This window comes from Argentina silus, assembly GCF_951799395.1.
Source record: "Argentina silus genome assembly, chromosome: 10".
NCBI classification, from domain to species: Eukaryota; Metazoa; Chordata; class Actinopteri; order Argentiniformes; family Argentinidae; genus Argentina; species Argentina silus.
The window spans coordinates 9,195,309-9,211,839 of NC_139664.1; the positions used below are offsets into that span (position 1 = coordinate 9,195,309).

At 47.0% G+C, this 16,531-nt stretch overlaps 2 protein-coding genes across 2 annotated transcripts in view; both read right to left on the bottom strand.

Annotated features, from left to right (window-relative positions):
• Positions 1-7,608: 7,608 nt before the first annotated feature.
• On the bottom strand, positions 7,609-11,919 carry fdps (farnesyl diphosphate synthase (farnesyl pyrophosphate synthetase, dimethylallyltranstransferase, geranyltranstransferase)). Its single transcript, XM_083679767.1, has 10 exons — positions 11,806-11,919; positions 11,113-11,265; positions 10,589-10,729; positions 10,329-10,409; positions 10,000-10,122; positions 9,671-9,759; positions 9,433-9,505; positions 9,167-9,244; positions 8,869-9,003; positions 7,609-8,714 (listed from the first exon to the last, which is right to left on the bottom strand). Exons 1-10 carry the CDS (start codon positions 11,806-11,808, stop codon positions 8,514-8,516), a joined length of 1,077 nt encoding a protein of 358 aa, XP_083535893.1. The 5' UTR covers positions 11,809-11,919; the 3' UTR covers positions 7,609-8,513.
• Positions 11,920-14,522: 2,603 nt separating this feature from the next.
• Positions 14,523-16,531, bottom strand: part of fam189b (family with sequence similarity 189 member B) — a gene marked incomplete at both ends in the record, with an annotated part of 4,495 nt that continues 2,486 nt past the window's right edge. Inside the window, 6 exons of the mRNA XM_083679495.1 lie at positions 14,523-14,786; positions 14,887-15,033; positions 15,217-15,392; positions 15,621-15,689; positions 15,829-16,184; positions 16,422-16,531. The exon at positions 16,422-16,531 is cut by the window's right edge and continues 191 nt beyond it. Of these exons, the coding sequence (XP_083535621.1) occupies positions 14,523-14,786; positions 14,887-15,033; positions 15,217-15,392; positions 15,621-15,689; positions 15,829-16,184; positions 16,422-16,531 (1,122 nt within the window). The remainder of the gene's footprint in view (positions 14,787-14,886; positions 15,034-15,216; positions 15,393-15,620; positions 15,690-15,828; positions 16,185-16,421) is intronic.

Here is a 16,531-nt window from a genome sequence, read left to right on the forward strand (position 1 = left end):
AATGCAGGCAAGCAGGGAGGGGTGAGGTGCGGAAAAACAGAACCATGGGCAAATGTTGGAGTTGAAGGGATGGGATGGAGGGATGAGAAGAACAAGGAGAGGAGGAGTAAAAAACAGATGGCACAAATAAATGGGGAGGAGAGAGAGAGAGAGATGAAGAGAATGTTAGTGTCCGTTGAGAGAAGAATGCACATCCATGAATGTAAACCAGTAGAACTCACAACATGCAATTATGCAATATTCACACAACAACATGTCTAATACTCTGGACCCAACAGATGCACAAAGTACAGATGCCCACAGTGCATGAAAGTCAATGGAGGCGGGAAGTTCATGACCAAGAGAGAAGCGCTAACAACTCTAGAAGAGTAGAGACATAATACATCCCAGAGAGAACTCATCACTCTTGAAATCCATGCCTGGTACCTTCTGTTTATAGTTCTTCTTTTACATGCAAACACTTTTTACTCTCTCACTCACTCTCTTACTCACTGGCTGGCTGCGTTCCAATAGTATTTCCTCTATTCCTCGCACCCTTTCTCCTCACTTCCTTCTCAAGACACATCAGGTGAGAAGATCCATGGGGAAGAACCTTAGATATTCTTCTTCCTCCAATGCGTTTTGAGAAGGAAGTGAGGAAGGAGGAAGCGAAGAATAGAAGACAGACTAGCACCAAGTGTTGTCATAGAAAAAACATAACATCTTCAACCGTATCTCGTAAAACCAAAGCATTTTTCCTGTCAATGGTTCAGGCTCATAGTCTTTCACTTTCTATATTCACTCTCAACTCCACCTACTGAAGGTGTGTGAGACATCAGTATAAGCTTGTGTGAGACTCATTGTCATTGGATAAATGTGTTCGCGGTGTGTTTAATGCAGCAGGTGCTGCTATCACCTCTATATCACCTCTCCCCCTCCCTCTCTCCTTTTCCTTCTCCTCATCTCTTCCTCCTCCCCCTCCCTCTCTCTTTAACAGTACAGTAGAGTACAGAGTGTTATGCTGAGTCAGTCTACAGAGTTCTGTTCAATGTCCTGCACACTGTCTGTCTTTTGTAGAGATAAGATAAGCACTAAAAGTCAGTCCATTCTATTAAAGTCAATTTAACCGTGATAGTGCCCGAGATTAAGAGTTAATTGCCACCATACCTTGGTTTGACTTGAGCTGATCTGACTGTCTTTCAAATGCAGCTAAACAATGCACTTCCTGATTTTCTGCCATTTGTTCATGGACATAAACCCACCCCTTTAGTTCTTAAAGGTGTACACACATCCCTGATGTGACAGTAACCCCTCCTAGGCTGACTACCGGCATACAGTCTAGCTTTAACACACATTTCATACATGCACACACACATATTGACATACATTATTTTAATAATACATGTATAACACTTCGATAACAACATTCACATTGTGATGAGTTACAGCATTTAATATGTTATTATTTAGGTTGCTGAATAATTAAAATAAGGTTTCACAGCAGGGGAGGCTGGTGGAGGTAGAAATCGGAAGATGGGCTCATTGTAATACCATTCCATGCATGGACATTCCATGCATTACAATAAGCCTGTCCTCCAATTTCTACCTCCATCAGCCTCCCCTGATTCACAACAATATCTAACCTAAGAGTTTAGCCTACACCTACATAAAAGTCTATACTCAGTGAGGGAACGAGAGAACAGCTTGGAAGAGAAATGAGAGACACTGTAGAGGATACTAGAAACAAGGGAGTGAGGGGTCAAGGACATAGGAATGACAGAGAGAGACGAGGAGGAAGGCAGCACAAATAAATCGATGACTCACCACATATAGGAGAGAGGAAGTGAGAGAGGGCAAAACAGAAGGATGGAAAGACAGAGGTGTACTAACAGAAAAAGCGAGGGGGGAGGATGGGGTGCTAGAGAGAAAAGAGAGAGCTAGAGAGAGGGAGAAGTAGAAAGAGGGAGGGAGAGACAGAGAGAGCAGGGAGGGAGAAGTAGAGAGAGGGAGGGAGAGACAGAGAGAGCAGGGAGGGAGAGACAGAGAGCTTTATGGGCACTCCATTATTCCCCCCCTGGTCTGCAGATGGATGAATAATTGAATAAGGCAGATGACATCACACCAGCACCACAGGAAACATTGGAGAGATTCCACCATCTCTCTCTTCATCTCACACTGCCTGACTTGCCCCTTTCTCTATCTCTCTCTGTCCCATAAACTAATTTTTCCATCTCTCTCTCTTTCCCATCTTAGAAGATGAAACATTCCTTGAACCAATTGGTATCATGTGGGGCCTCAGTAAAATGAGTTGGTTGCTGTCTCAAAATGTCCACCCATTCAAACCACAGCCTACTGTATCATCCAACTCACCTGTAGTTCTTGACTCCAAGGTTCTTCCTCCATCAGCTCTTCCTCTCACCTCCACCTCTTCCTCTTCCTCTTCCTCCTCCTCTGTCTTCTTTCCTTCATCCCCTTTTATCTCTCCGCCCTTCATCCACAGGTTCCCCTCACTGGCCGAGCATCCAATCCTCTGCATTGGGCGCAGCTCGGGTTGTCCAATCGCATCATCAGCTTTATGGAACAAATCCCTAAATGCAGCTAATGAAGTAAGGGGAGGCGGTTGCAGAAAAGCGGCCTGAGCTTGGGAGGTGTACTCCCATTGGATGTCATCGCTGTCTGTCTTTTCTCTCCTCCACTTGAGGTTGTAGAGAAAATCTGGGTCAGGGGTTATGACCGTGGGGTCTGGATCGGGTGCGATTAACATTTGGTTGGGAGGGGAGTTGTGTTTGCTCCGGTTACGCAGCTCCTTGAAGGTAGTCACATTTGAACCTGACCCTGAAGTTGACCCAGACGAGGTCGTTGACTTCTTTGGGGTTTCCACATCAGATTTCCTTATTTCCAAGGGCGGCAGAAGGGGAGGGGTTTCGCCATCAGGGGAGAATGCTATAAGCCAATCAAATCGCTCAGGCCTGAATGAATTGGCGTAGAGGGTGGAAACTTTGATGGGTGGGATGGGAGGTAAGGGGCGTGGAGGAGGAGGGGGAGGGGATTTGGAGACCATAGAGGAGTAATTGAAAGTCTCAAAGCTAATATTGTTAGCTTTAGTTTCATTAGTATTGCTAAGGCCAGTGCTATAATAGGGGTCAGATGCTAGGCTAACAGTAGCCCCATACCCACTGTTTCTCTTTCTTCTCCTTGCCATCTCTGTGAAGGAGGTGGTTCTGAATGTATCCCTGCTCTCCTCTTTCTCTTCCTCATCCTCCTCTACTTCTCCAAGTATATCCATTCCTCTATTCCTCTCCTTCTCTAACCTGCCTCCATCTCTCCATCCATCCAGAGCCACCCCATCTATATCACATTCTTCTTCCCTCTTCCTCTCGTCTCTAATCCCTCTATCTTGTGGCTCTCTAGGCCTGGTGGTGTGAAGGTTGTCCCCCTCTCCTTCGTCCTCCAGTCCCCCCACACACACTCCCAGCTCAGGGCTGAGTTTGAGAAGCTCAGCCTGGGTCAGCCCAGCTAGCACCAGGAGCTTACGAATCTCATCATCCAAGGTGTGAAAGGATGGAGGAGGGGGGAGGGAGGGTGGGGGAGGCACGACAGGGGGGCAGAAAGTTGAGATAGAGATGGAAGGGGGAGGGGGAAGAGGAGGGGGACGTGAGGTGGGAGGGGGGAGGGATAGCGGGGTCTTCTCGCATCCTGCTTGGAGGGCGGCGAGCCTCTGTGCCTCCTTACGGGCGAGGTGTCGCCTCCGTGGAGGAGGGATTGGGGGAATAAGGGAGGGGAGGGGATGAGGAGTAGGGGAGGTGTAGAGGGTGAAGTAAGGGATGGGCTGAGAGAGAGGAGGAGGGGGAATGGAGGGTGGGGATGGTGGGAGGGGTTTCTCACACCTGAAGGTAGAGAAAGAGGGTGATAACGAAGTTGGGGAGAAGGTGGAGAATGTTGGGGTGGGAGAGGTGGAGAGAGAGACAGATGGGCTTTCCCTGCTGATGTTGATGTAGGTGTGGAGGTCAGAGCTGACGCTGGCATGACGGGCGGGAGGTTTGGGGGGTCTTGGTGGGGGCTCCACAGGTGAGGGGGTCAGAGAGTCCGGAGCGAGGGGCTCGTCGCAATCCGAGGGGGCGGTGAGGTCCACCCCAGCATCGGAAAACTCCTGAGAATCTCCCAAAGATCCTCCACAGCCTTTATACAGCTTCCAGGGAATATCAATGTTCCCCATCTCATCCAGAACATCAGAGAGATCCTCCTCTTCCAGATCTCCTAGATCCAGTCCCTTCTCATGGAGTCTGGCGATGTGGGACAGTTTCACCTGCTTGTTGACCTTCTCTAGTCGATCCAAGTGATCCAGTCGATCCCTCAGGAGATCGCCATGGGGATCCCCCTCCAGATCCCAGCGAGCTACCTGGATCACCTGGCTAAAGCGTTCCATCTTCCCAAACTCCCCCATTGATTCGAGGAAATCCATCAGGCCTAGTTTGGAGACCTCTGAACCTAAATGTCCCATTTGACCTTTGTCTCCTAGGTAGTCAGAGGAGGGGGAAGCAGGGGCGGAGGGGTAGCCCTCATCAGGGGAACAGGCAGGCGGGGGGGAATATGAGGCCGAAGTGGGATTGTGGTTAGGGACATGGAGGGGCAGGGAGGGGGGCAATCTGGAGGCGGGGTAGCTTTCGGGTGCTTGAGTGAGAGAGTGATCCAGCATGGAGAGAGACATGGAGAGATCAGCACAGTCAGACTCCAGATCGGAGCAGGAGCTGATGGAAGTAGAAGATGAAGAGGTGGAGGAAGAGAGGGAGAAATCCAGGAGAGAGGGGGGACAGTCACAGCAAGAGGGGACCAATGTATCATCATCTTCATCTTCATCATCATCACCCTCTGCCTCGTCATCATCTTCATCTACATCCACTTCAATATCAACATCCACGCTACTATCTTCCTCCTCTTCCTCCTCCTCCTTCTCTTTCTTGTTCTTGTCCTCATTTATGCTCTCCTCCTCTGTCTTCTTGCCCTCCACCTTCAGGTCAGTAGGGGGGCTGGCTGTGGACTGAGTCTGGGGCTTCTGTAAGGGGCTGGTCTGGGCCTGGGCCTTGCCCCCTGTCCCCTCCTGTCTCTGGGGTGGTGGAGGTGGAGGGGGCTGGAGCTGGAGCTGTTGTCTGATAGAGATAGTGTTGTTGTTGTTGTGGTTGTGATTAAACAGACTGTTGTTGTCCTGTGGGGAGTGGCCATCACAGCATAGACAAGGCAGGCTCGGCTCATTACAGTTGGGGTCAAGAGGAGGAAGTGGAGGAAGAGGAGGGGGAGGAGGAGCGAGGTTTGACACCACTGGTGCACGTACACTCTTCGGTTTCGGTTTGGCTGTGGTGGAGGTGGTGGTAGAACCTCGTTTCTGTAAGCCCAACCTGGACTGAACCACAGGGGCACGAGCCTGGACACTCACCCTGGCCCTGGAGGACTCTGGGGGGCCTTTGGTGACCCGACGAGGGGAGGCAGCGGAGATGGTGTTCATGTTTTTGTCCTCCCTCCGTAAACCAGGGCCATATGTCTTTGGTTCAGCAGTGGTGTTGGTCCGTCTGCTTGTGTCGAAGCGACGAGCCCTTGGGGGCACGGAGGGGCGACTAGAAGAATGCATTGTGGGAATAGCACTTTTGGAATAGTCTATTATTTCTGATGCTACAGATACGGGTTTGGTTTTCTATCTAAGGGCTGCAGAGATTCAAACTGTGACTAGCCATGACGGTCACATCTTGGATTGGGTCCCAAGATCCTGAAACATCAAAAGAGACATACAGTCAATAGAGACAGAATCAGGTTCCATATTCTATTAACAGCACGAGGGACATGGTTCCTGTTCTACACACATTTTCATATTAAATCTTTGAAGTTTAAATCATCCCCTGGCCCGTTCATTATACCTCTATAGCTACTGGGCTTTTCTGCTTTATAATTACCTCCTCAGTGCTGGGAATAGCTAGATCAAAATGAAAACCATCCCTCCTCTCTTCTCCATCCCCTCTTCCTCCCACTCCCTCCCCCTTCTCTCTCTCTCTTTAAACACACACACACACACACACACACACACACACACACACACACACACACACACAGTTAAATTCAATGTCAGCAGAAGAGATCTCCATGAAAACAGTTGGCAACTAATTATCTATTACCGTCATCCAACATCCCAGTCTATACTGACATTCTACTTGATTGAGCAATGATGACTGGGATTTACTGTGGTCTCTCTCTCGTTCTTTCTCCCCTTCCCTCTCTCTCTCTCTCTCTGCTCTGGCAAATATAATTAATGGAGTAGGAAAAAGAAGGAACTACACATATACATTTAAATTCTAGTTACAAAACGTATTTTTCTATACCATCAAACATAAGCCTTGTATAGGCTATTCACAGACACAACTAGAGCAGAAAAAAATCGGCGGCAGCGCAATGACTAACACAGTCTCTTTTTAAAACACATCCACCGTAGGCTATGCGCTGCTCATATTGCTCCACAGTGCCCTTCACATCAAAAGGCCGAGAAGAGCATATAAATCAGTCCTATAACCTAAGAGCGCTTATAACATCTCTCGATGGAGTGGCGGTGGACATAATCGTTAGAAAAAATACACAACCAAACCGCAGAGCGCATCATCTGATGGAAATAGGCCGATTCTCGGTATTTACCCCGGATTTATCGATCCAAAAGGTCTGATGGAGACTGTGAGTGGAGGAGAGAGAGAGCTAGACGTAAAAAGAGAGAGAGGGAGAGGGGGGGGGGTATCAAGCCGCATCGGCCATCTAAATCCACCCCCGCTACTATGACAAAATATGTCGCAATTACTGTTAGATATACATATAGCATGTTTTAAGCGAAATATCGTCGTTGTAAACAATAACATAAATAATAACACAAACCTATTCAAATTCATGATCTCTAGCGATATGGGCAGATGTGATGGGAGCATCGCTGAAATTGGAAGCCCAGGCTAGAGTCTATCCGTACAGACGGAATTTTTGAAGCATCAAAATAGTATGAATGTTAAAGATAAGACTCACGATCGACGGGGTTCCAGAGAAGATGCAGGAATCCGCCTCAACGGATGCGAGCGCTCGCGACCCTGTCCGACCGACAGCCTCCAGGAGGGTTACAGCGAGAGCATCTCTTCTCGCGACCACCTCCTTATCATTCGTCATCCGCCTCTCCCTCTCCTCCACCGTGACCACACCCCTCGCCTGCCTCACCAATCCATCTCCATCCCTTTCTCCTCATCCACCTACTCCCCTCATCCCTCTCTTCCACTTTCCTTCAGAAAAATATGAAACTCACACTGTAATGTCAAATGATATTGAATATTCTAGGCCTACGGGATTCCCTCTGATCTGTAATAGGCATAGTGGTTTCATGTCGTATTCGCTATAATTCTTTATCCCTTTGATATTCTGTGTCATTGTCAAGGTGGGAGTTCATAACAAACTCTATCTTCTAACAGACCTCCTCAGAGACTAACATTAGTCTATCACAGTCATGTGATCGAAATGTTAACTAATAATTTGTTAGATTGTAGTCATTGCTGTAGACTACACTGCACACTAAATTAAAGTATGTTTGCTTCAGACATGTATCAGACATGGACATTCTTGATCACGTTCCTTTATTAAATGCAATAAGATTACATTCTCCGCAGCAATACATTTACAGGAGTAACTATACAATTAAAAGACAGAAATAACAAAGATTTTCATGTAGAGTCTCATTCACAGATCTTGTCCTTGAAGGTTGCACTGTCTGCTGGTTTTACTTCCCCCTTACATATATATGAGCTTGTATACACACTCAGCAAGAAAAATACCTAATCAACTGAATTCAAATGTTTACATTAGCTGCTGATTGTGGAGGCAACGTGTAAAACCAGAGGACCTTTCCAGGGGAACATAGAGTTAGGGTTCATCTCCAAGTTTGCTCCCTCTCCTCTGATGTGAAACAACATTTAACCTATCCTGTGTTTTTTAGATCAGCAAGGGATGAAAAAGAGGTGTTTCTCTCTTTTAACGCAGTCAGACGGAGGGGTGGGGTGCAGACAAGGAAGAAATTGAAAGACATTTTGTTAATTCTGATTTACCATTCAATTGATTTGATTGATTCAATTTATTCAATTACTGATGGAGACACTGTATGTCACTACCGTCCTCATCAAATCCATGGGATTCTAGAGAAGACAGCTGACATATTATACTCACATAATATCATCAACACAGATCAAATGATACAGACTTCTGAATGACTTGTTATATCCTACATCCTAAGTAATTAGGGTGGAACAAAACCAGCATACAGGGGATCCTTGAGAATCAGGCTTGAGACCCACTAGACTAATCTCTCCCTTAGTCTCAGCTCCGCCACTTAAACTAAGGCCCAGTTCCATTTCTGTCCCTGTCCCCTTCGAACTAGGAAAAGAAGGTAGGGACTGTAATGGAACTGGACCAAACTAACTTGCTCTGTTCAGCCCAGCTACAGTGTGAAGCTCACTAAGCCCTCCACCTTGTCTTCACTTGTTCCTCTTGTAGATTTTCTTGGCGAAGTTGAGGAAGACGGCATGGGGAAGGTTTTGGGCATGACACGCAATGAGTTTCTGTAACCGTTGGTAACTGTCATCCTCATGTTGGTGGTATAGGGTTGGCATCTGCAGGGTGTTGTACAATGCTTTGACCTTCTCCACACTGGCATCGTCATGGCGGGCGTAACATGACTACAGGAGGAAAAATAACATACAATATATATCACAAAGGGCAACCCTTTTAATTTACTTTCTCTCAAGATAATCCAAAACGTCTAGTTGTGTATGTGTAACTGGGCTGAGCTGTGGAAATAAGGCCTGTTGACATCTACATATATTTTCTCACCTCCAGCTCGGCCCTCTGTTCTGGGGTCATGACTCCGAGGGCGGTAACGACCAGCCAGCTGCACTTGTTGTCCTGGATGTCTGTGCCAATCTTCCCCGTCACCGCAGGGTCACCATAGCAATCCAGATAGTCGTCCTGCCAACGGAGAAGCATCGTAACCATGAGGTCACATCTTTGTGGTGCAGGCAGTTACGCCTTGCCTTTTAACATTTGACACTTATTCCACAGAGACAACCTGGAAATTTAAACACAAAAAAACCCCTATATCTTATGGTATTATTGTGAGTGTCTATTTCACCTGAATCTGGAAGAACTCCCCCATCTCCAGTAGGATGTGTTTGGCATTGTTGTGTTCCTCTTCACTCTCAATCCCTGCCTATAGAGATAGGAGATAAGACCACTGAATGATTACCACTGACGCATGTTACGTATTGCGACATAGCTATGGTATTTTGTTGTATACCAATTTATTATTATTGTGTACTATGAGCTGTTATGAGCCATTATGTATGGAATAGTAGACACCTTGGGTAAACGTCCACCCAAACATAAACACACGCTCACCATGTACATTGCTGCCGCCACTGGGAGGTAGAAAGAGTAGAAGGCAGTCTTGTACTTCACTATCGCTTTATATCTGAGTGAGAGGGAGAGAGAGAGAAGAGTTGACTGATGTCCGGCTTCATCCTGTCTTTCTGAGTGATACTTTGAACCCTTGCTCTGAGGGACAACACCCCCTTCCCAACAATCTAACCCCCACAACACCATCAACCACCCCCTTCTCCCTCCCTTCATCTCTCACCTCTCCATAGTGAATCTGTTGAGGTCTATCTGACCAGGGGGAGCAGTCATGAGGTCTAGAGCCTGGCCCAACTCTGTCTGGAAAGACGTCTGAGATAGGGAAAGACAGTCAACAGGTTTATCGTTTGTGTGTGTGTGTGTTTGTGTGTGTGTGTGTGTGTGTGATGAGGTCTCACAAGTCCAACTTTATGATCTGTAAAATATCCTTTGTACTTGCAATGCTTCATAGAGGATCCATAATGTATGTATGCCTGTGTGAACTTGTGTATGCTTTTGTGAGAAATTGGAGTGGGGCTGTAAGAGAGTCGGTAGGTGTGTGTGAAGTGCTACCTCTGTAAAGAGCTCTAGTAGGTGTACATAGTAGGGCTGGTCTCTGCAGTGTCTGCGCAGTAGTCTGTATATCGCCCCCTCCAGGAGAAACCCATCATTGATGGCATCCAGACCCACTTCCTCCTGAGAAAGAACAGGAACCAGAACTTTGAACAGAACATTACACACATGACTGAGGTTTTGAGCTTAGACACACAAATCCATTTCATATCTTAGATGAAGGGAGGCACCGTGACAAACTGGAGATAGAGGAAGCTATATCAGAATCAACATAAAGACAAATCATTTGATACTTTCTATATTTATCTCTCTCACACAGTCAGCCTCACCTTCTTGTACCAGCAGGGCTGTCCTCTTCGAGTCACCGATGCATCCATGATATCATCAGCTACCAGGAAGAATGCCTGAAGCTGAGAGGAAGAGAGTAACACTTCACTGTAGAGAGATAGTGACACCTCAAAAAAGTGCTAATTGCTGCAATCACAGCAGTGAGTGTGTGTTCGTTAGCTGGAGAGGGGCGTGTCGCAAATCAAATGTGGTGCACAGCCCCACCGCGGCACACACAAACGTTGCCTAAAGCTGCTCTTACCAGCTCAATGCACCATCCCACCAGCAGGGCCCGCCGCACTGCATCCTCAGTAAGCTTAGTGGGTGGGACAAGCTCCCTCAAAGAACCAATCACAGACAGGCCACGGTTCTTCTTGCCTCCTGGTGCGTTGTACACCAAGACCTAGGAAAGAGAGAGAGGCAGAAAGAAATATGAAGGGAGATATGACAAAGATCCCTCTGAGCAGTCCTTCTGCAATTACATTATGCCATTACATATCCAAACTACCCAGTACAAAATCAGTTAGCTTATTGAAGGAGTTGGTGAAACCATCACTACTGACTATACCAAGAAAATACTTTCAGATCTACAAACACAGGTAGGAGTTAGGGACAGGGGCAAGGTATTTTCCAGATCTGGCATATCTTATGTATTACTCTCCTGCTTCCCTCACACACACACACACACACACACACACACACACACACACACACACACACACACACACACACACACACACACAGAGAGAGAGAGAGAGAGAGAGAGAGAGAGAGAGAGAGTTGTACCTCTTTCAGCCTGTTGAGAGCATCGGTGAGAACAGGGTCAATTAAATCTTTCTCGGTGAGCTCTGCCACCAGCTCATCAAACTGGGCATCAAACAGCTGTGTGTCTGACTGCATCACCCCGTGGGTGTGGGTCCCGTTGCAACCACTGTCACACTAACAAAGGAGGCAGAGAAGGAGTAGAGAGGAGAGGAGGTGAGTTAGAGGAGACAATAGGAGGATTTCAAAAATTGGGGTCAAGGTTAAGATGAGGGGGTTACCAGTAATTCAGCTAGTTTTACGATAACATATACAGGTTCTGCTATTCCAAAATAATTCAAAATAGTTGATCAAGAATAGCTAGCACAGGGTAGCTGTTTGACAGCCACATTCCAGTATCAGGGGCTCCACAAGCGGACAGGAACTGACAAGTCTTTTGATTTAACTAGCTGGTCAACTTTCCCTCCACCTCTGATTCCACAACAACTGCCAACCCTCCGATAAACAAGGTCTATTAATAGATAAAGGTATACTATAATTAGCAAGTTGCCTCGGCTAGAACTAGTCTGCTGCAGTCTCCTGCTAACAGCTAGCTAAACTTGCCTGGCTTGGCTAAAAGTCATCACTGAAGCCTGAAAGCTCGAAAGATCATTTATCACGGATACAGAACAACTGCGGTCTATGCTTCTATGGTACAATATCTGTTGTCATTCTTACCATGATAGTCTCGTCCTCGATCGCAGTGACACTGGTTGAAAAGTACCCTTCTCAATGGTGTTGATACCTGTCAGGAGAAAAGCTTATCAGCCCACAAAACACCCCAAATATGCGTATTGTAGTTTTACACCTCATTGCAGTTCATTTTATCGCATATCTACTGAACTAAAACTCCCGGCAGTCATCGCAAATGGTGCGCAGGGCGTGGTCTCAAGGCTTCATATGACATCGGGAATTTTCATTCGCCAGTGCCATCGAACCAGGATGGGCTTTCGGGCTGGCTGGCCAATAGAATTCGCGTATAGGTGGAGCTTAGATGGGGGGACTTGTCTGATGTTTCGGTAATGATTTTGTAAAGGTACTGCCTTCCTACCCAAACCCTTAGTAGATTACTTTTCCCAGTGTCTAATTATCAATCAATACGTTATTATAGGCTTATACCGGTATGAATAACTTAGAACACAGAATGGCCAATTTAATTTAGTCGTGTATAATTTATTTCATATGTTGAAGTACATAACTTGCATTAAAAGTTCGCATTAGAACTGAATTTAAAATGTAATTAGATATCTTATTAAATATAATAATACGTTTGTTCAGTTTAATGGCTCTGTCATGTCAAGCCATTATACATCTTCAGAAATATCGCTTCAATGTGCAAGACAGGAGGTAGAAATTATAGCTCCATTTTAAACACAGCACAGTGCTTCTGTGTATGTGTGTGCCTGTATGTGTGTGTGAGTGAGTGTATATGTGTTTGTGAATGTTAAATCAGTTACAATATGTGTATATTCAAAAGTTAAGTCTTTACAGATATGGGGCCAATATCATCATTAAGTGAGCGCTCTTGTCCGACTTGATTGAGGTCAATCGGCTTTGTGGTCCTATCCGGATACAGTTTATCAACATAAATACACTCCATGTCCAATCAATGTTCAGTATCCAAGGCAGCCAGACTCATAATGCTCATGGTCTCTCAGTAGTTCAAATGGAGTCCCAGGACCCCCTATCTATTGCCATTTACCCCCTCTAGTCTTGAGGAAACTCCATATACTATCATCATCAATATCTGATTCCTAACATCTATTCACAATACATCTGTACATTTATTGCAAGAGCCTCTTTAGTGCTTTCAGAATCATACTGAGGTGCAGTTTATCATACAGAACAGGGGTGGTTCAACCAGACCCATACATAATATACAGAGTTTGGCAACTGCTGTTTGAGAATTTCAATGACGCCATGTTGGCACAGAAAGTTCCAAGACAGGTGCATTCTGGTTCAATGTTAATGTCATGGGAAGATTTGGTGCAAACATAGAGGGCAGTTCTCAGAACTCTGTATATACAGTATGGCTCTGGGCTGAACACCCCAACAATGATTCATCCCTTTAGTTATCTATACACAAACACATTTTCAGAGGGACAGAGCTACTAAAAAGTAGATAAAAGTAAGAAGAACATGCAGATAAAGACATTTTGAAGGGAATAGTAAGTTACATAGTCAGTCAGTTTGCAGGATTTGATACACAGGAAAGTTAAAGAGGTGCAGTATTTGAACAAGGCTCCTGTAGGCTTTGGGGTGAATTTTGGGGGGTTGTAGCAAAACATGCACGCATACAAATCAAACCATTGTTTTCCAAGATAATCCCGAAAAGAGAAAATACATTTCAAATGCTGAGTGGGTGTGTGAAGCAAGGTCATAAACTGGTGTAGATGATAGTTTTGAGAGGGGAACCTTTCTTTTAAAGGCAGCATGGAGATGGACTAAGAGAAAGGGACTGGCATGTTGATCATGCCATTTGTTGGTTTTAAAGTCACAATTAGACACATTTGGAGTGTCACTTTCAAAATAGTAGCCATCGAACTGAAATAATCTCAATGCAAGACCCTTAAGAAGGCGAGAGAAGGCCATGAAAATACGGGCAATATGTACAGTATGTTATCTCTGTATATTGGACAGAGTATTTAGTCTACCCTTCATCTGGACAAAGTGGGGAAAGGAGGTGAATCATTTTGCGAGTGAATGATGAAAAGGTGGATCCCATGAACACCCAACGTGAGAGTCACTCTGGATAAGTGGCAAACAGAAGAATGTTCAAAAAGGTGAACAGGAGAATAATATAGAATGAAGCACTAGACTGAGTGAATGTGGTTGGTGCAGAGTGAGTGAGTCATGTCCCTCCAGTCTCTGTGATCCTTCCTTGGGGAAAGTGAGAGATTCCTGAAGTTTCTGGAGGAGAGGTGAAGTGGAGATGATAACAGATATGTGCAGTAGGGAGGGTCCTCCAGGTAGAAGTTGCCCATGGGCACAGACCTAGGGCCCCGTCCTAACCTTAAGCATGAAGGGAAAACACACAGAACTGACCAGTGACCTACGGCCAGCATCCTACTCCTGAGGGCAAGGTCAAAGTTGAAGGTTGATGAGAGATTATTGTCCAGTGTGGGAAACAGCACCACTGAATAAGGCCAGGTGCACAGGTGGCTCCAAGGAGAGGAGGAGAGGAAGGAAAGGAGGAAGGAAGCATCAAGCAGCTATCTCTCTCCCTCCCCAGCCCTTCATACCTCTTTCCTAACCCCTCAGTCTATCATTAACAACTCTCTCCCCCTCCTTAACCCTACCTCCCCCACCTCACTCTGTGTACAGTCCTCCTGAGGCAGCCTCCCTCATCCCTCTATCCTCCTGTCATCCCCCTCCTCCTCTCTCTCCTCCCCTCCTCACAGTGCTGACTCCGAGTACAGAGCCCCTGATGACCCATGTGGTGGGTTAGCCGTCAGTAGTCGTCGTAGCGACACCGAGGAGGAGGAGCTTAAGTCTCCACAGCTACGCAGGTGGATTCCCTCCAACACTGGGGGCTGGTTGCTATGATGACGGTTGTGCCGGCTGTCGCTATGGGAGTGATGGTGTCCACGGTAATGAGGATGAGGAGGATGAGGGTAGGGGTGGCCTCCTCGGCTAGCCCCCCAGGAGTTACGCAACACCTGGTGACACACAGACAGACATACAGACATGAGACTGACAGACTAAGGACTGAATGTTAGCTTAATTTCTTCATCTTGTGTGTGTGTATGTGTGTGTTACCTGCTCTAAGGGCAGATGGCTGGTGGCATTGCCCTCTGCCCCACCCCTCCTCTTGGGCCCTTGCCCCATGCTCCCAGCATGCTCTGAGGCGGGCACCAGGTTCCGTTTGGAACGCTGCAGGAAGCGAGCCATCAGGACCCGTGTCACCTGACAGGAAGACGAGTAGAGAGAAGAGAGAAGAAATGAGGAAGATGAGAAAGGAAGATGATACCAACTGTGCTGTGCATTAAATTGCATTAAATTGTTGATATTTGCTCCCTAAATAGCCTAATGGTGAAAAGCAGTGTACTTATAAACATCATGAGAATACCCATTTGTAGACAGACAGACCTTAAGGTCTCCTAGGGAGCGGTGGCAGTCTTTGGGCAGGCGCAGGGGCGAGGTGGGGGCTGCTTTAGAGGGCACCTGCCCATCCGTGGCTGCTGCTTTCATGCTGCCCTTCATTGGCAAGGCAGCAGGGGGCGCCAGAGAAGTGTGGGGCAGCAGGCACGCCTCAGAGGACGGGCCTTCAAGGAACGGGCAGAGAGAGCAAGATAGAAAGAAGAAGGTCTTTAATTGTTTTTCAGTATAAAGGATGCATGTTTCTCCCTCATAAAGGAAGTCTACAGGAGTGAACCCTTTCACTGCCTGACTGTTTAGAATATATAGATGATTCTGCTAATGGGACTGCGAAATTTCCGAACACAGAGAAATATCCCCTTAAAAGCTAACTCCTCACTGGGTTAACCTCTCACCTGTGTCTGTGGAGGTCTGAGAGGCATCCTCACTCACTCCTTTACTGCCCACTGAGCCAGTGAGGTCTCCTGGAGGAGAGAGTTATACTCAAATACACACCCATATTGATCATCAGTAAATCCCTAATGATGGATGTGTGTGTGTGTGTGTGTGTGTGTGTATGTGTGTGTGTGTGCGCACTTAAGAGCCTGCTAATGTGTACAGTACCTGTATCCGTAGAGGAGCTGAGCCCCGGCTCACTGTGTGACCTAATGAGGGGTAGAAGCCCGTCACTATCCCTCCTCTCACTCCCTGCATTCTTCTCGCTCCCTCTCCCCCTTCCATGCAGGTACAGGGGCTGCAGGGCGAGGGGCAGCCCGTTGCCCTGACAACCCTGCTGGCTGACAGCTGAGGAGGAAGTGTGAGGAGCTGCAGAGGCTGAGGCGGAGCCGCGGCGGGACGGGGTGCAGGGTCGAACACGGATCTCAGGGATGGAGGAACGCTGATGGGCGGTGGCGCCCCCTAGCAACTCCAACTGGGAACAGCTACTGGCCAACATGGCCTGACGACGTAATACTGGAGACCTGGAAGAGAGACAAAGAGAGGGCAGGGTGAGAGAGGGGTGAGGGGAGATTGGGAAAGATCACGAGGGGGGGCAATAGAAAGAGAGGGAAAGAGAAAGAGAGATAAAGTGTAAAGAGAGAGAAAGATAAAAACCAAAAGGGAAAAGGATGAAAGGACAGACTGTGTTTGTGTGTAGTGCGTGTGTGTGTGTGTGTGTGTGTGTGTGTGTGTGTGTGTGTGTGTATCCTTGCCTTTACCTGTATGTGTTAGTGGCCGTGCTAGGTGAGGAGCAGGAGTTGGACCTTTCTCCTCTGAAGAAGTGACTGGCTCTGGGACCCACCAGTGGACTCTCTGGGGTCTGGGGAGG

Excerpts from the sequence above, each read along its gene's own strand:
- fdps (XM_083679767.1), bottom strand. Across the intron at positions 10,410-10,588 it reads TGGGATGGTGCATTGAGCTG|CTTCAGGCATTCTTCCTGGT; the intron begins GTAAGAGCAGCT and ends TCTTCCTCTCAG. Across the intron at positions 9,004-9,166 it reads GGGAGTTCTTCCAGATTCAG|GACGACTATCTGGATTGCTA; the intron begins GTGAAATAGACA and ends CTCCGTTGGCAG.